This window comes from Wyeomyia smithii, chromosome 2 (assembly GCF_029784165.1).
Source record: "Wyeomyia smithii strain HCP4-BCI-WySm-NY-G18 chromosome 2, ASM2978416v1, whole genome shotgun sequence".
NCBI lineage: Eukaryota > Metazoa > Arthropoda > Insecta > Diptera > Culicidae > Wyeomyia > Wyeomyia smithii.
Genome location: NC_073695.1, coordinates 32699580 through 32718794, shown reverse-complemented (window position 1 = coordinate 32718794; position 19215 = coordinate 32699580). Strand labels below are relative to the sequence as shown.

Sequence of the window (19215 nt, the reverse complement as noted above, 5' to 3'; positions counted from 1 at the left end):
TCTTCCAAAAAAAAAGTCTGGATCGTAATGAAGCATAGATACTCATAAATGCAAAAACATAATTATGCAGCGACAGGTCCATACATAGATGCAACCTGAGACGCTAAGCAAAAAATGAATTTCAAATCCAAATTTATGTAGGTAACGTCTTCGGCAGTGGCTTACTTCGGCAAGTTTTTGCATGAGACTGCGACAGAAAACCGGCCGAAGAAAACCACTACCGGAGACTATCGACACCCTTTAATTATTTTTCAGTTTTATTTTTAAATAGTACAGAGAGAGTGACTTGCGTTTTTTTTTCGCTGACAATCATCATTACTTCCCCAAACTATGATTTTGAGAATTTTGTAGTTGAAACAGTAGGTTTAAAGACCACGAGTCACTCCTATTTCGTATTGATCCGAAAAATACTACAAGGTATACAGCCCTAGGGGTTGTATGAAATGGTGACGTAGGACTAAATATATTACATATGCTAAACTAAATATTTTTATATGCTGCGCTAAACTGTTCATAGGTAACACTACCGTTTATTTTTTTCCAGTGCCTGGAATTTGACTCGTATGCAGCTCTCGTTTCTCAATGTCGCGTACCTTTAACAGCTGCACTGCTCTCGCTTATGTGTAACAAACTAAACTGAAGCTGAATTTTCTACACGCAGTCTTTTGTATCGAGTTCAGAGCAGATTTTTGCAATTAAGGCGTGGCTACGTAGCTTCGAGAAAGAGGAACAAACCAGAACACCTTCGATACTACTGAGTGATTTTCATAAGCATCAAAAGAAAGTTTTCGCTTTCCCGATGCGAAAATCACTCTGGTTCTTAGATTAACTAATTTTCGTTTCTTATGTTTGACTGATAACGGTGTTCGAGTGGGCACAAACATACAATTAAACCGGAAAATCACTCAATTTAGCAGTGAAAATTCTTAAAATGAGGGTTATGTCTTGTTGTGATAAACTATTCATAGGCAACACTACCGTTTATCTTTGGTGCGTCCTGGTCGTTATTGTAAAAATGATTATTTAGAAATAGATGAACATTTCACACTAGTAGTAGTTGTGAAAATTCTCATGACTCTAATCTTCATCATTTAATAGTTCTGAAAAGAACCGATTTCATAATCTTCAGCTCGAAATGTATGCTACAGAATGCTGATGATCACACCACCACCGGTAGCATCGATTATTTTGTTGGCCGCGTATAAAATTTGCTCTCCGCTGTGCCCTCCAGCAGCTGTGCCAGCAAAATAGTCTGCAGCGTACGATGGTAACTGTTGCTGCCGTGTGCAGAATAAAGGTAACATGATCCGCGGTGCCTGGAAGTTGACTCGTATGCAGCTCTCGTTTCTCAATGTCGCGAAGCTTTAACAACTGCACCGCACTCGCTATTGTGGAACAAACTAAATTGAAGCTGAATTTTCCTCACGCAGTCTTTTGTATCGAGTTCAGCGTAGATTTTTACCATTAAGGCGTGGCCACGCAGCTTAGACAAAGACAAACAAACCAAAACACTCTGTTGAATCAAAATATGTAGGCAGTGGAATTTATTTCGTCCATGTTATATATCTGTGCTTGGGAAGCAAGCTAAGAACAAGGGAAATGTATGGGAAAGCTTGACCTTGGAACTTTTCACCTTTTTCCACCATTAAGCAGTAAAGCAAAAATGTTGAACATAATATCAAAAAATTGTTACACATTTTATCTATCCACCGAAATATAAATGACTAAGATGCATTAAGTCGTTCGCTTGCTATAACCGTTTGAAATCTGACGCAACATTTGCCAGTTTCATTTTCATTTTCACAAAGTGTAATCTAGTATAGAAAACAAAGACGTAGTCCTACGTCAAAATAAAAATACCGGTTTTTCACCGGTTTTACCGGTTTTTATTTTTATGAATACCGAAATACCGGTTTTTCGAAAAGTCGGTAATACCGACCACCCTACTCAAGACCCATCAAAAGTTTGCGTCAATTCTCTCGATCAATGCGCAAAGCTTCACCGCATTCCGGTCACGTATAGTGGAAGTTAGAGATGGAAATCCTAAAACGATGCAGTCTACCCAGCAAGGCATCGATCGGGTCATCGGCATATTGCTTCATACGCGCCTTTCCCCGCGTCAACTGACGCACAACCATAGCATCGTCACTGAGGTACTGTTTGTGGTAAAACCAATTTGCTTACGCGGATAAGCCGATCTTTCAAAGAAAGATGAATGGGCGAAGATAGCACACAGGCGGCAGCTAGACTTTAGACGGTTCGATTTGTTTGGTGTGCACGAGAGAGCATCTTGATAAGCATATAGCTTAGCAAATACCGGTTTTGCGGCTAGGGATTGGTGCGGTGCTGCTGCTTGGATTCTTGGATTGCGAGATGCCAAAAAATGCAAATAATATTCAGCCAAAACGATACCCTCGGTAGAGAGCCGAAATAGTAAATGACCGTTCGGTAGGTGAATGTTCGCAAGGAACTTGCTAATACGGAGATGTCGGTAGTAAAAACTGTTGTAAACCGTTCGAAATTCAGTCGAAAATGTGGGTCAAGAATAGATGAAGACGATAGAAGTCGGCTGCTATTGTGAGCTTTTTTTGAATCAAAAGGAAGAACTCGTCACCATGCATTAAGGTAGGAAGAATGTAGTTGTTATGAAATATTCGCGTGATACGATAAAATCGTTATCAAAAATAAATCGAAAATAACTTCGAACAATGAATTGCATGCGCTTCATTTCATTAACTAAATTTATTGTGATTTCCCATAAAAACCCAACAAAGTATGAAAATTCTCTGTTTGCTTGCTATAGAGTGAAAACCAACCGAAGCTTACCAGTTCAGCTGCGCTCCACTGCGTACGGATGCTTCGATAGGGCAGATTATGCGCCATCTGTATACGAAATGATGAAGTTTTTATTTATTAAAACTTCCCTCTAGAGGTGAGCTTCTGCATTGGTTGATGCATTTGTAACGCCTATGTCGGTTTACTCTTGTTTTTTCGTCGGTATCTTTTTCGCTTCAGCTGTGCCACTAGCAGAGTTGACTCTAACTGAAGTTATAACTTACTATTCGTTCATCAATATATTTTCTCATAGAGACATGTATGGGGTGAACGACGAGTCCCCTTAGGATAGGGATACCATCCGTCCTGATTTATCAGGACATGTTAGCATTTGTCTTGAATTTTCTGAATGATGCCGGATATTCAGAAATGTTGAAGATTTTTCAGTACTTTTTCTTGACCCCGAAAAGAAAAGGACTCATTTCAAATAAATTTTTTCCTTGGTTGAATCTTGACGAGAGAAGTTGTCTAGTCGTTGAAACCGTTTGACATCTGACAATTGTTAAGTATAATTTCAAACAGTTTACGTTTGCTACATTTTTGGGTATCTATTAATGCATGAGGAATCGAAGTTGCAAAAATGAATCGTCCGAGAAATACGTTAAATAAATAAATGAGTGTTTTGGCGTATGTTGCAGAGCAAATCTCAGATTACGTGTTTTATTTATTGATATCTCAAAAAATAAAAAAAGCTTAGATCAAATTTGGCCGGAAAAAAAGTTGTCCTGATTTTTAACTCCGACCAAATGGTAACCCTACCTTAGGAGGAACGTAAATTTTTGAGCAATACGCAAACAACACATTTTTTATGATTTTGGGTATTTAGTTGGCAATACAGTGCAGTTATTTGGTTTCGTAATACCCAACTTTGCATAACAAACACTACAATTGTATGATGAAAAATGTCAAAATCTCGACTGCCGTAGCAACTCAATGATCGCTGTAGCCGCACATCAAAGATGACTAGTACTAGTTCTAGTCATCTTTGAACACATATTGCAAACATAGTTGGGTCTTGGACATTATCATCACTACCACTTTAGTCTTCAATCAATAAAGACCTATTGTATGAGCCTCTGCTATTTATTAGCAGAGGAGCAGCAGAGGAGCCCTTATTCCATGCACTTAATATCAAAATGTGGAAAAAAATCAAATAAAAGAAGATGTTTCAAAAAGAATGTTTGAAGATGATTTTCTGTATACAGAAACATAACATGAATAAATGTAAACACGAAAGTGCAAACTGTAAAACTACAAGATTGGTATGAAAAAAAAAAACGAATTGAATTACGGTCCCTCAAATCCATATTTTTTCTTCCGCAAATCGGAAAACACATCGCACACATACTTAGCAGAAACACTGCCAAATCTTGATTTGTCAAAGTAGAGCTTTGAATAAAATAAATGGAGACGCAGGGTGCACCACAACTGTCTGTAGGAGACCTTTCCGAAAATATCATCGCATTGACGCCAGGCTATGTGTGTCTATTTGATTGCATTCCTCAATGTGTCATTGTATCATGCAAGTAAAAACAAAGTTCATAACTTTTATGAATAAAAATTCTTTCAGAAAATTTGTTTGTAAAATTAAGTGTTAAAATAGTTGCAAACCATTAACAGAAACGTTGCTTATTCTATTGTTTGAAAATAAACTGTCATACTTACATGTCAAATTTACTGCTTGAAATCCCTCAGCTAGCGAATATTATCGGCACTAAATCAAAACACCCAACCCGAGTATCACTGTTCCAATTTTTCCTTACTTTTATTACTTCATTCACATGATTTTTCTTTTCGTTCGTTTTTTTTCTGTAGTCCGTACCAGCTTAGACAATGTACAAATACAATATGTAGCAAAAAATCGTATCATACATTAATAGTTTTGTTGAAGCTTGTTTTCAGTTTACTGCTTGTTTTTGTTGCTGTTGATGTTTTTCTGCGCCTCCTTCGATCATCAACCCAACTGAAACGGTTTGTCGAATTTCATCCCTTTACTTTTGTTGCTTTTTTTTCGATAATAAATACGGCGAAGAGAAAATGACGATTCGATTAAAATTTGATTTTAACTAGTAGCCAATCGATGACAGGTTGATATACGAAAAAGTTAACCTACGAGTTCAGTTTGCCTCTTAAATTTTTTTTTTTTTTCGTTTGTATAAAGGAAACCAACGTTTCGATTTGTTTGACAATAAAAAGGTTTCTGGAGATTGTTTGATTTTTGTTCAATATATATATACTTTTCCTATAACACTAGTTAGGCTTAGTTATGCTTCTCGTCTTCACTCGTGTTTTTTTCTTTTGTGTTCGATCTGGCATTTCTTTTGGTTAAAAACCTGCACGTTTACCCTGCCATTTCTTACTGACATGACTAAATCGAATTTGTATAATACGTATAAAAAGTTTTGGAATTATTCGTAAAATTGTCAGATTCCTAGGTATATTACAAACAGGTGATTATGGTTGCATTTTGTTGTGTGATTGTGTGGTTCAGTGATTTGATCGGATTTCTTCTGTGAGTGTGTCTGTGTTTGTGTGTAAGGCTGAGCTTCAGTGGTAAATTAGTGAGAGTCGAGTTTGTGTATGTGTGTTAATTTGTGATGATGATAAGTTAGGATTTGTAGGCTTGGTGTGTTGTCCTTAGCAGTGAATTTTTAAAGATCTGTTAGAAAGCAATATTTAAGGTGATGTAATATACGTCGCACTACACTCATTGTTTCTTTTTTACATGCGATAGATAGGTATGAAGTTATTAATAATTTACAATATAACAATGATGTGCCGAGAAAACACGGTTACGGCCTGTAGTGATAGTGATGTTTTTATGGCGCTGTACGGAAATAATTATCTTGGAAATTATAAAAATAAAACACTAACGTATTCACATGTAAATGGTTATCGTATGGCAGTTGAGTTGAGCTGTGTCTGGATTTATTTTGTTCTGTCTTGAGATATAAGGCTTAGCTTTGATGATTTATATTCGATTTCGTCTTGATGTAAAAATAAAACTGTGGTTTCGGAGGTTTTGCCAATATTCGACACACAGCTCATATGTAGATGTATATAGAGTCGCCTAATGAGACGATTTTAAGTTTGTTGTTTGTTCCCTGGTTGTTTGTTCACTTTCGGAGTTGTTTGCTACTGTTAAAAACATGAAGTGATTCACTTTCAGTTAGTGTAAATGCATTGTTTCGCTTACTACTCAGTAAAATTTGCTAAAATCATTCGGCTAAAATTAAGATCGAATTAAATTATATTAAAATCACTGGGAATGGAATTACATCTAGTGACAACAGTAAATGAAGTTGATATATTCGTATCAAAAATGTAAAGTCAAGGAAAATGGCAAGTGCCGCGAATGTGGCACGAAATTCAATATCTTCAGTAAAAGTTACTAAATATCTAAATAATCAGTTTCTAATGTTCATCCCTGGAAACCTCTACCAGTTTTTTTTTCTATTTACAACAATAATTCCGTCACTTATCTAACTAGTATGCGCATTAGTTTATGGACAAAAGCAAATGTCACAACCAAAATATAGCGGTTGAACTGACATTAGTACAGCATACATACTTTACTTATAATTTAAAGCAGCTGAAATAAATAAATAAGAATAGCACAATTCTCGCGCAGGATTAAAACTACGGAGAGTTGCTGTTTGTTGTACATAACACCTCCCTCTTCGAACGAATATTACGATAACTCTAGACAAGGAAGAGAGCATTCCGCAGATAGGTTAGCTTCTTACCAGTACACAGCAAATACAGAATCAGTGTATCAATAAAAAAGATTTTGCTCTTTCCTAAACTAATAATGACTAATAGTTCGATCACTTTCTGATGTCAGTGAGCATCGGCCTGGGCGGGGTTCTTCCAGACCGGACTCAGCACGCAGTTCCTCGCACTCACGCTCGCTGTCTGTCTCTCACTCACTCAGAATTAGTACGCATGCAGCCGTTGCCCCCCGTTGCTCCGAATATTAGCACTCGAACTCGTTGGCCGTTATTGCACTCAGATCCTTCATCAGTCCCTCCAGGTTGGCCATCTCCTGGTTCAGCTCCTCGGTCGAGGTGGACGGAGCGAGCCGCTGTATTTCGTCGGTGGAATGCTGCACCGCTGGACCGGTTTGCAGTCGGTTCGTTAGGGAACTGGTCGACAGCGAGGGTTTCTTGTACGGTGACGAGTTTTGGGGACGTATCGTGACAGAGGGCGTTTGTACTGCAAATGAAAAGTGTTATTATCTTGTGTTATTACATCTAACTCTATTTCACAGAACTTACCGTGTTTTCCTTGGTTGGTAATCACTGGCGTCGAAGCCGGTGGTGCAGGCACACTAAAGCTCATCAGCGGGTGACCCTGGCCGCGTTTGGGAGCGTCCACCGTCATTCCCGGAGCGTAGGTGACGCTTGGATTACTAGAACGCATATAATCGTCAAATTATTTCCCGCTCGGAGGCTCGAATTGTCAGTAAGGTTACCTGTAGTTTCCTTCATAGGTGTATGGATTTTCCGGCGTTTGCACCAACGAATTGGCTGGTGGTAACTGTGGAGGCTGCTGCAGTAAACTCTGCTGGGACAGAGTTTGCTGATCGAGAGATATGTGCGGCCGGGATGCCATGTTATACTGGGTACGGGGATACTGTGGTCGTTCCATGGTGGAACTAAGTGGGGTCGTTGTTCCTACAGAAGACAGGAAATCAATAGTTTAGAATAGCATAAATAAAAAGCATACATTACACTTACCCGTATAACCAGGTACGTAGCTCCGCTTATCTAATGAGTTCGTAACGTGCGAAATCGGAGTTTCGCTGTCGAATTCGTGCCCTCCGACTGAACGGGGTAGCGTTAATGCCCCGCTACTAGACGCTCCTCCATCCACAGAACCAGGTGTTGTACTGTGCTGACTTTTATCCATATTTTTCAGCTCCATCTGATCATGGTGTATCCACAAATCGGGCGGCTTAATGATACCAGCGTTGTTTTTTTGATAACTTTTTTTCGCATGTTCTGGGGTTCCTTCGGGTTTTTTCCTGCACATCAGAATCACGACAACGATCGCTATGAGCGCAATTAGAATGGCGAATGCTACTATCACGTAGACCATTTCGGGGGAGATCGATGTTGACATAGATAAATTTTCACTTGAGTCCACTTCGGCTCCGGTAGTCTGTGAGACCATGGCCGAGAAGAGGCCATATCCCTTGGAGTTTCTTGTTTGAACTTTGAAGTAGTAAGTTGTGTGCGGATCTAGACCGGTTATTTCAGCTGTAGTCTTATCACCAACGACGGCTTCCGCATTCCAATCGCGATCGCGCTTGGTGTGGTCCGTGGTGTAAAGAACTACGTAACCTGTTATGGGACTGTTACTGTGACGTGGAGGTTGCCATTGTAGAATGGCTGTCAGCGGGTTTCGGTCATCGTAGGACACGACAAGATCACGCGGGGGAGACACCGGAGAAGCTTGATGGGTGGAGTTGATGACGGACATCGACCAAGCCGACATTCGGTGACCTTTAACTACTTTGACAGCGAACTCGTACTGCGTACTGGGTCGCAGATCACCGATCATGCAGTTGAGGTCGGTAGTATTATAGTATCGGAAACGTGTCGATGCGGTAGGCGTGTACTTTACTACGTAATGTCGATTATCGGTTACGTGCTGACTTTTGCTAAGTGTCGTGTCCGTCCAGTAGACCACGATCGAAGTTCCGGACATAGGAATGGCTCTCAATCCGACTGGAACTTCTAACGGAGTGGGCGCTTCAATGGGGGAATCCTCCCGAGTTCGAACCGTGTCATATATCGGTGGACCATCCCCCATGTTGTTTCTGGCACGGAGCGATATCACGTACTCCGTGTTCGGTTCCAGGTTACGCACCTCATACGTTCGAATGTGTTCCTCGACGTCGGTGGTGTCTTCATCAGGAATGCCCTTTCCCCAACCGAGAATGTAGTTGCGAACTTTGATCTCCTGATGAATTGGCGGTGCCCAAACTACGGTTATGCTTTCGGCACCAGGACGAGCTGAGAAAAAAAAAAGATTTTTTTTAACCTTTATATTTTAGAAATTTCCTGATTTTTGGTACTTACTCTTGATCCACCCTGGTTGACCCGGAACTTGCGATTCATCTAGGTCATTTTCGTACGTTTCAATGTGATGCCACTCGGTGAAGGGTCCAGAACCGTTCACCGTCATGGCAGCGATCTTGACCTGATAGGCGGAGAGCCTTTCCAGCCCTTTCAACTCCCAGTGGCGCACGTTTGCGGGTGTCGTCTCCACCTGCAGCGGTTTTTTGTTCTTCCTGTAGCGAATTTTGTAGCCAGTGATCTGTCCGTTTCTGTCCTCAACCGGCGGCGGTTGCCAACGAATTGTAACCGAGGTCGAACTGGTTGCCTCCAGGGATACATTCGACGGAGGTTCCGACGGAATGGAGGAATGGGTTTTCACCACGATTTCGAGCGACGGATCGCCCATTCCGATTTGATTCCAAGGCATTACGTAGAGAGTGTACTCAGTGTACGGTCGCAGTTCGTTTATAAGAATTTCAGTCGTTGTAGTGTCAGAGTACATTTCGTCTCCGTTGTCGATTTCCGCATAATAAACCCGATACTTGGAAATCTCCGCCGTCGACACCAGCGGAGGTTCCCACTGAAGGTGAATTTCGCGATCGCTGATGGCTTGACCGCGGACGTTCTGTGGCGGACCAGCCACATTGTCTTCGGAATGAGTGCGTACCTCCAACGCTTGTGATGACTCCCCCGAACCATGATTACTGTTTCCGACCACTCTAAATTGATATGTTTTGCCAGGGAGGAGCGACTGAATGTTAACCTCCTGTTCGTCTCGTGATTTGGTGGTAATTTTTCGTTCTCTGTTGATGAACCGAAGCTAATGATTAAACCAACAATAACCAAACTTCACAACAGAGTTTACCTGTCACTGGTGTGCATCTTATAGTAAACAGAGTAGGAGATCACTTCGTCCGGATTTTTGACAGGCTCCAGCCAGCTAAGAGTGATAAACCGCGGCTTAACGATCTGCGCCTGCAGATCCCTCGGGGGTCCCGGTAGTGGTGCGGCAAGTTTTCCGCTTCCATCTAGCAGCAGTTTCGGGTATTTCCGTGTGACAGCAGTGGGATAGTTGGAGTTAGAAAAGTGTCCAATTTCGCCATCATCTTCCGTGGACCGGGAGCCGGTCAACGATTGGTACAGTTTATTTGGATCTTCGTTCGGTCGCAGTGAGTAAATTTTTCCGTCCTCTTCGTCATCGTCATGGTCTTCCTCGTGCTCTAAATAGTCGTCGTCCGTGTATTCATCGTACTGAAACTTATTTTGATTCACGTTTGCTTTTTCTTTCGTCTTGGACAGCAAGCTGTCGAGAACAACCTTCGACAGCTTCGGGTCGGAGTGAATTGATTTCTCGTAGGATTTCATTTTAGAATGATTTTGATGATACTTTTTACTCTTGTGTCTTTTCATTTGCCCTAAAGTCACGTCAAACCGTTATCCAGAAACCCGTCAAATACATTCCAAAAAAAAAATGTACGCCAGTGAAACAAACAAATCGTTTGCATGCAAAAAATGGCACGAACCAGCAGACAGCCATCCGCGTGGAAATCAACAAAAAGTGGCAATAAATCATAATCAACATAATCCGAACCACCAAGGAGTAACCGGATCGTTAAATCGCGCGACAAGGAAAAAAAGAGAAAAAAAAGAAGAGCAAAGAAAAGTACTCGATGAAAATAAATATGATCAAACGTACTTATGAAAAAAAAATAGTATTGATAGAGTCGTGTGGCGCATTGCACCACTGCCGAGCAGCCGACATCAAATAGCAATAAATTACCTGGTTCGACAATCTCGAGACGGGCAGCAGCTTGCACGCTACCGGCCGGGTTGGTGCCAATGCACTGGAACATCCCCGCGTCGGATCCAATCAAGCCGAATATCTTTAGGTTGTGGCTGTTTGTCGGCACGTGAGAAATAAATTTGAGAATTTATGCTTTTCCGACGTAAGGTCAACGGCATGTTACACTTACCCGCTAACAATCTGCATGTATTCATTGGGTGTAATCAGATCTCCATTCTTTAGCCACTGAATCACGGGAGTCGGCTTACCGTGTATCGAACACTGAAGCTCCAGCTCTTCCTTCTCGTAAGCAATCTTATCCTCCGGACTAAGAATGAATTTCGGCGGAACTTGCACCTGCACCGTTGCGGAAGCATCCAGAGAATCTTCCGAATTGCTCGCCCTACACTGATAGTCACCGGCATCCGTATCCTGGATGGAATTGATCTGAAGCGACCCAGTACCGATTATCCGAAATCTTGAATCCAAATCGTTCATATCGATTTCCTCGCCATTCCGTAGCCATTTGATAGTCGGCTTCGGGTTCCCGTTGGCGACACAGTCCAATATTACAGTATCACCTTCCCGCACCGTTTGCGGCTGGGGCACTATCACAAATGAGGGCGGTGCAAAGCTCTGCGGTTGACCGGCGGTCGATTTGATGTTTAGGTTCGATTTGCTACTTAGCCTAGAGAACGTCCCGGATGTGACATTGCACTGGTAGGTCCCCCGATCGGCAGGAATGACTTCGTCGATCTCAAGCGCTCCGGAGGGGAGCAACAGCATCCGCGTGAGATCCATTCTAAGAGGCGATTCATCCTTGTACCATTCCACGTGGTAGCGGGACTCCAAACTGAAAAGCAGCGGGTTGGACATACACTTGAAGTACGCCGTCTGTCCGGTGTACAGGTAGATCTCGTGCGAGTCTTGGTTGATCTCGGGAATGTCTGTAAAAAATAAAAATAAAACGAAAAAAAAAGTATTAGGGCACTGATAATTCTTCTTGAATGGTGAAGTGTGAAATAATTAGAATTCGAAATCAGAAACCAGATTTTTTTTCGGTTTTCGGAGAAAAAAAGTTTAAACCTTTTAAACAAGTGGTTGAAAATGCCTTAAATGAGAAATAGCTGATCAGAAGCCAATTAAATTATATGAACAATCCAATGCTATGGAATATCGGCACAGTATTGTATAACTTTATGTCAGAGAGCTCACAGGGTACAGATTAACACCATTAGTACAGTATTAGTTCTGTCAGAAGTTCAGGAATTGATACAACTTAGCAACACAGCGAACTTTAGATTTCTATTTGGCAGGCCTTCGGCATAATAATGGTTCTTTTTTTTTCTCTAAAATGTTTTTGGTACGAAAGCTCTGTAAAATGTTTTTGCGCCATCCCTATCCACCCTATCGTCTACGTCATTCGATTCCGTAAACACCCATATTGGAAAATATAAAATAAAAATCTTGACACCCTTAGTTTTTGAGGCAAGGGTTACCTATTTTCCCTCTCCAATACGTCCAACAACCTACTTTTTGTTGGCAATGCGTATGCCAAGTTAAACGGAAATTGGTTCAGGCATTCCAGAGTGATGATGGAACATAAACATTTATTGACTTTTATAAAAATAGACATATTCTAAGCATATTTTACCGTAGGTATGTTGGAAAAAATATAGAGAAATTTTAATTTAGACCAACCTGACGAAAAACAACTAATAGCCTAAAATGACATCTCTAGCCCATACAGGCGAGGGCCTAGCGTGGTTGGTAACGTCTCCGCCAACCACGCTCGACGCCTGGGTTCGAATCCCAACGCCGACATAGGTGTCGATGGTTGTGGGGTGGCGTGATCCACTCACAACCAACCCGACTGGTCTAGATTCAATCCTAGCCGACACCGGGAGATTTTCTGAGGCGAAAAATCTCTGGGATCACGCCTTCCATTTTTATGTATTCGTGAGACAGCTAGTTGATCAGAGTATTTGTTCTCATCATTGAAATTATGATTTTTTCATCGTTTTACGTTTTAGGTTTTAGTTTTATTTGCAAAAATGCCTTTTTGGTTTTGAAGGAGTATTCAAGCAATTTATAATGTAATTTAGAGTCAAGTTTAGCATTTAGCAAGCTTAGGGTTATTATGAATTTTGAATTTAATTTAAAATTATTATCGCTATTCTTGGTCTGTAGAAGCGCCCATTCTTTAAAAATTTATCTGACATTTCTGACCTTAAGAAAATGTTTTAAGTGATCTCAAGCTTAAGTTATTCTTTTTTGTTTTTGCTTATTTTTCGTCGGTTTTGTCCCACCACCCCAATCATCGACGCCATGATAGGCCATTCCACCCAGGACCCTAAATGACGACCCGTTGATTAATGGATAATATAAGATTCAAATCTTGTTTTTTTTGACGTAGGACTACGTCTAACCGCACTATATTGAGATACATTCTGCGGAAACTGAAACCAAGGTGTAACGTTGGAATGAAAGATTTCAAACGGTAATACTGATGTAACCACATGATGGATCACAATAATCAATATGTCGTTGGATTGATAAAATGATGGACAATTTTGTTATTCTTCAGTTACCACTATCACTTCATTGTTAAACTGTGAAAATTGTATAAAAGTTCCAAGGTCGAATTTACACGAACAATCACATTCAAGCACGCCTGGCACAGAGTTCATTAATAGACACCAACTGCCTGCTGTGATATCTTGTATAGCAGTGGCAAAAAAATGGACAGAATCTCTCCGTACCAATAGGTCAACTAATGTTTGCTTCTATGAGCCTAGACTATTTTGATGTTTTGAAGATGAAGCTTTTTCGGAAAATTCGTAACCACCTCCACTATCAGACAATTTTACGTTCTGCTGTTAGAATGATATTGAAACTAATGTCTTGAAGTAAAACATGCTGGCACAGGCAACAGTACTGCACTGAGCAATGTATGAAAAGAGCGCTGGTCACTTGTCGTCTATCAGTGCAGAATAACTCGATATTCATTTGTGTGCAGCCAAGCCAAGTGAGGCCTACATTGCCGCTGTCGACGCACAGTTAGGCGTTTTGGGTTAACGCGTAGGTTTCGTTTTGCGATCTGGAACACAATCGAATTGCCATTTGAATTGTTTGCTTCTTCTTCTTGTTCCGAATAGTAGCAAATATCAGTATTCAACATGATTCGGGTGCCGCAAAATACGCTGCACAAGGGGTAACAAAATTATGTACGTGTCGTTAGAGGCAGATAGCAGGGGATTTAAATTTGGTGCATTGTAGAGACAAAATGCGTTGTTCATTTTTGCACTCTACACTCTGTTTTTCTTAGATTTATTAAAATAACTAAATATAGAGTATTTTGAAGACAATAGGAAACCAGAAAGTTCCGTACAGATCTTTGAATAGGTAAATAATAAATGAATTCAATATGACAATCCTAGTTGCATCCCGTGGTGGCGGTATAGAGGAAAACCAAATTCATTTCATCTTGATATTAGAGTTCCCACATTTGTATTTGTATTTTTCAATTATTTTTTTTTTACATTGGCATCTTCAAGATTATATTACTTTCCATAACCTCACCTGTAATTGAACAACACTATCCAAACATTAATTGTTGAGGGTAATGTGGTTTATCATTGTAGCCCGGTTTATTTTTGAAGATAACAGACATATGACTTTCAAATATTGTATCTTCGTTGTTTTTTGGTACCTTGAAACTGATTCATATTTTTATGATTTTGTTAACTGATAAAATGTTTAAATTGACCTGAATTGAAAGTTAACATGTTCATAAAATTCTAGAAAAAAACATTTCCGTCTAGAAACTGTTATTCTTTATCATTTTTTTCCTAAAACTAGTAACTACAGGAAATTTTTTTTATGAGACATCTTTGCCGCTTGACGATCGGTGAAGACAAATAAATATATAAGGTAGTTTAATTTCTATCAAATCGTACTCCATTTAGAAGGTTGCCTTTTCGCGTATTGAAGAAAATTGACTGTATTATGATGAAAGGTATTCATCAATATTAAAGATAATATTTTCTCTTCTAAAATAGAGTGCTGCAAATTATTAATCAAAGTACAGACCCCATTCGATTTTGGCAACACGCCAGAATTTTTTCTGTTGCCAAAATTGAACCATGCCAAAAATGAACGGTTCTCTTTTCATGACTTGTTTTTACTTTTAAAGCGGCCAAAGACGACATTAACAGTAGAATTGGCCCCCAATAAACTAGTTTTCCTTCTAAGTCGTTTGAGGTGTCGCTTGATGAATTTAGGCTGACGACCTAGATACTTGATATTACCACCCAAGTAATTAGAGGTATAGTACTGCTTTGATCAAGATCATTATATTACCGAAAAATATTCCGGTCATATCTTAGGAACAATTTTGGAAATTCCGGTCATCCGCTTTGTCAACATAGAGAATCAACATATCTTTTTTTTTGGAGGATGTTGAACTTAAATTGGTTGAAAAAATCAAGAAAACTAAAAAAATGTGATTAAACATAATTGCTCGTTTATGGCGCTTGTGAGCCAAAATTGAACCGTGCCAAAAACAAAACGGGCTCAAATCAAACAGAGCCCCAAAAGGAAATATAAAACTATTGTAGTCCTACGTAAACTATGCGGTAGTGTCTTGGATACCACCCTCCTACTTCTTTAAAGAATGTTTTTACGTTAATCATATATAATTCGATACAAAAATTTTCAACACACATAGACAAAAGTGTCATCAGTCGTTGGCTTTATGTATTATAATTGTTTTGACGTTTGATCGGCATTCACTATTGAAGTGCTGATCAATGCGAATGAGAAAGAAGATAAATAAGAGAATAATGAAACATTTAGAAAAGCAAAGCAAACTACATGCCGCCGTTAAGAAGTTTGACATTGTGTGTATTATACACCGACTCTGCAGCCAACCGTTAGTGTACCTCCTTACCTAACCTCGAAACCAACGAAACCGAAACTTAAAATGTATAGCACGTTGAACTAATAAAACCAACATATAAAATTTCCCGCTTCAATATTGAGACATCCGGTTTTCCCAGTTCGTGGGTCACTCTGGTATACTTATGTTCAAATTTCACTTTACGTTTTTCGAATATATCTTCTTAATACAAGGAATGCTGCTGAACTGCTTAAAATAGGTTCTGTACCCTATATTTGAAATCGCCGCCTGCTGTTCTGCGATTTGCCACAGCTCTGCTTGCTGCTTTGTTTGGTTGATTAAAATTTAACTTCTTGCAACAGTGATCGGATAGACAATAAAGACTAGATTTCTGTTTGCAAGATGGACATAATCCCAAAAATAACGTCAAAAGCGAACGTAGTTTAATTGGTCAAAACACCATGCCGGAGACAGGGAGATTGCGGGTTCAAGTCCCGTCGGGATGCGGTATATTTTTCCAAATCTCTGTATCATATTTCCAGTTCGCTTAATTTTCGTTCTCTCTACTTCATATACTGTCTGCTCAATGAACTTGCGCGTTAACGGGAAAAAGCCGTTGTTAAAAAATAGAAATTCAGTTCAAACGTAAGGCGACGTACACAAATTACTAAGTTTAACATTAACATAAACAGATTGCTAAAATTTCAGTGCGTCTTGAACTGTCCTACAGATCAGACGTTTTTTCGGTTGCTTGTGGACTGGTCTTTGACTGCCTATAGCTTCAAAGTTTGTGTTTTGTCAGTGTGTCTTTTAAAGACTACCTGAAAGTTATTTCCCATCAGTCTTTCTCAAGACTACTATTTCTTTCTCAATACTTGCAATTTGATATTATTTTTGAACTTTTTTCGTATCACCTGAAATGGCTGGACGGAAAAAGAAACCTCGCATCGCTGCGGGGAGGAAAAGAGAGGCATCTCTTTCTGACACTTCGAGTGTCTGTAGTGACAATCCTTTTGATATTTTGCCTGAGCAGAAGCTGGTGAAATGGAAGTTATTAATAATGAAACTATACAAAATATAAAATCTTTAAAAAAGGAGAAAGTTCCACCTATTGTGGTAACTATTTCTTCTGAATTTAATATATTCAAAAAGGAACTTTCAACGTTTGTTTCTGACGTTAAAGTTACCTATCAAATTGGCCGTAGAGGTGAATGCCGCTTATTAGCCGACTCAGTAAAGGGTCGTGATCGTCTTGTTCAGTATTTAACTGACAAGATGTACAAATTTTTTACATATGACACCAAGAACGCCAAGCCGTTCAAGGTTGTCTTGAAAGGTCTCACCAACGATCAAACCGTTGATGAGATCAAACTTACTTTAACAGAATTACTTGGCATAGCCCCTACCCAAGTAATTCTAATGAAACAAAAATCACGAGGCGAAAACAGTCAGAGAACTGGAATTTCCCTTGTTAATTATTTAATTCATTTTAACCGCAATGAGGTTAACAACTTAAAATTTTTTGAAAAAGCACATGCTTTGTATAATGTGCGTGTAAAGTGGGAAATTTATAGGAAGTATGGCGGAGGTGAAAAGCATATCACCCAATGCCGTTCTTGCCAACGTTATGGCCATGGTTCCAAATTCTGTAACATGGACCAAAAATGTCTTAATTGTGGAGACTCTTCTCACAAAAAGGACACATGTCATGTGAAAGAGAGTAAAAATTTTCGCTGTGCGAATTGTAACGGCAACCATATGTCAAATTTTTATCAATGCCCAGTCCGTTTAGCAATTGTTAAGGCAAGGCAAGGTAAACAAAATTCAATTTCTCAATTAAAACCAACTTCAAAACAAAATTCTCCAAGCGTACCAGTGACGCATAGTTTACCTACTCCTTTGCATACCCGTTTAACATATGCACAGGTTACAGGTAGTTCGAACATTATACCGCCTAGTGTTGGTAGTTCGAAAATGACCGTTAATATGGGTAAGCAAAACACGCTAGAAAATAATTGTACACCTATTACTCCAGCTAATATTGCTGCCGAAAATATTTTTTCTAATGTCAACTGCCTGGGGCCTATTACGGCAGGTAAACTTTCTTTTTTGCAACAGGCAATGTTCGATCTTATGAACGCCATGTTGCAGGCCAAATCAATGTTTGAAGCCATTCAAATAGGCACAAATTTTACTATTAAAATTGTTTCTAATTTAAAATTTAGCAATGATTTTAAATAAAACAATTAAAATATTGAATTGGAATGCTCGCTCATTGAAGGCCAATGAGAATGAGCTTTTTAATTTCTTAACAGTAAATAATGTGCATATTGCAATTATTACTGAAACATTTTTGAAACCTAACATAAAATTAAAATATGATCCCAATTACGTGGTTCATAGATATGATAGGATTCAGGGTTCCGGCGGTGGAGTTGCAATTGTTATTCATCGCCGAATCAAACATCGTGCTCTTCCCCATCTTGAGACGAAAGTTATTGAAACTTTGGGAATTGAAGTTCAAACTGAACTTGGGATTTTATTTATTTATTATTTTAAAGGTGATTTACAAAAACTCACCAGAAATCGTTCGAAATTTTTCATAATCGGCGATTTTAACGCTAAACATCGTTCATGGAATAATTCTCAAAGTAATTCCAATGGCAAAATTTTATTCAATGATTGTTCCTCAGGATACTATTCTATTTTGTCTCCGAATAGTCCTACATGCTTTTCTTCTGTAAGAAACCCTTCAACAATTGATTTGGTGCTAACAGATCAAAGTCATGTATGTAGTGATTTGATCACACATGCTGACTTTGATTCTGACCATCTTCCAATAACTTTTTCTTTATCACATGAATCAGTTTTAAACCCTATGAGCTCTGTTTTTAATTATAACAAGGCTAATTGGGATAGATACAAAACTCATATTGAGAGAAATTTCAATAATGAGTTTGATTTGCAAAACGAAGTGAATATTGATTCCGCTTTGGAAGCATTAAGATGTGCAATTGTTGATGCCAGGAATTATTCTGTTCCAAAGGCTCAAGTGAAATTTGATTCATCAATAATTGACGAAAATCTTCAACTTCTAATTCGTTTGAAAAATGTCCGCAGACGTCAATATCAACGTTCTCGCGACCCTGTTTTTAAAACTATTTATAAAGATTTACAGAATGAGATTAAACATAGATTTACTCTTCTGAGAAATCAAAATTTTGAGACTAAAGTTGAAAAATTGAAACCATATTCAAAACCATTTTGGAAGCTGTCGAAGATTCTTAAGAAACCTTCAAAGCCTATTCCAGTTTTAAAAGATGGTGAACGTTTTCTTGTATCCAATGAACAAAAGGCTCAAAGACTTGCTCAGCAGTTTGAGAGTGTTCATAACTCAAATTTGAATTTTGTGAGTCCAATTGAAAATGAAGTCACACGTCAATTTGATTTAATTTCTTCCCAGAATTTTTTACCTGCAGAAATAATTGAAACTAACTTGAATGAGATTAAATCAATTATTAAAAATTTCAAAAATTTGAAAGCACCTGGTGACGATGGAATCTTTAATATACTAATCAAACATCTCCCTGAGAGCACAATGGAATTTTTAGTAAAAATTTTCAATTGCTGCT

The 19215-nt window shown here is 39.1% G+C and overlaps 2 protein-coding genes across 4 annotated transcripts in view; both read right to left on the bottom strand.

Moving 5' to 3' along the window:
* Positions 1 to 4516, bottom strand: part of LOC129725412 (probable cytochrome P450 301a1, mitochondrial) — a 43225-nt gene extending 38709 nt beyond the window's left edge. The window contains exon 1 of the mRNA XM_055681238.1: positions 4501 to 4516. The gene's annotated coding sequence lies outside the window, so the exon portion shown is untranslated. The remainder of the gene's footprint in view (positions 1 to 4500) is intronic.
* A 57-nt stretch (positions 4517 to 4573) lies between these two features.
* The window catches only part of LOC129725410 (neogenin), a 229638-nt gene continuing 214996 nt past the window's right edge, over positions 4574 to 19215 (bottom strand). For 2 of the 3 annotated variants that reach the window (XM_055681226.1, XM_055681227.1), the window contains exons 3-10: positions 10874 to 11630; positions 10681 to 10796; positions 9766 to 10315; positions 8922 to 9703; positions 7575 to 8855; positions 7310 to 7511; positions 7113 to 7246; positions 4574 to 7050 (exon numbers count right to left, since the gene is read on the bottom strand). In XM_055681226.1, the coding sequence (XP_055537201.1) occupies positions 6812 to 7050; positions 7113 to 7246; positions 7310 to 7511; positions 7575 to 8855; positions 8922 to 9703; positions 9766 to 10315; positions 10681 to 10796; positions 10874 to 11630 (4061 nt within the window). In that variant the 3' untranslated portion in view covers positions 4574 to 6811. The remainder of the gene's footprint in view (positions 7051 to 7112; positions 7247 to 7309; positions 7512 to 7574; positions 8856 to 8921; positions 9704 to 9765; positions 10316 to 10680; positions 10797 to 10873; positions 11631 to 19215) is intronic. The other variant, XM_055681228.1, reaches the window with a different exon arrangement.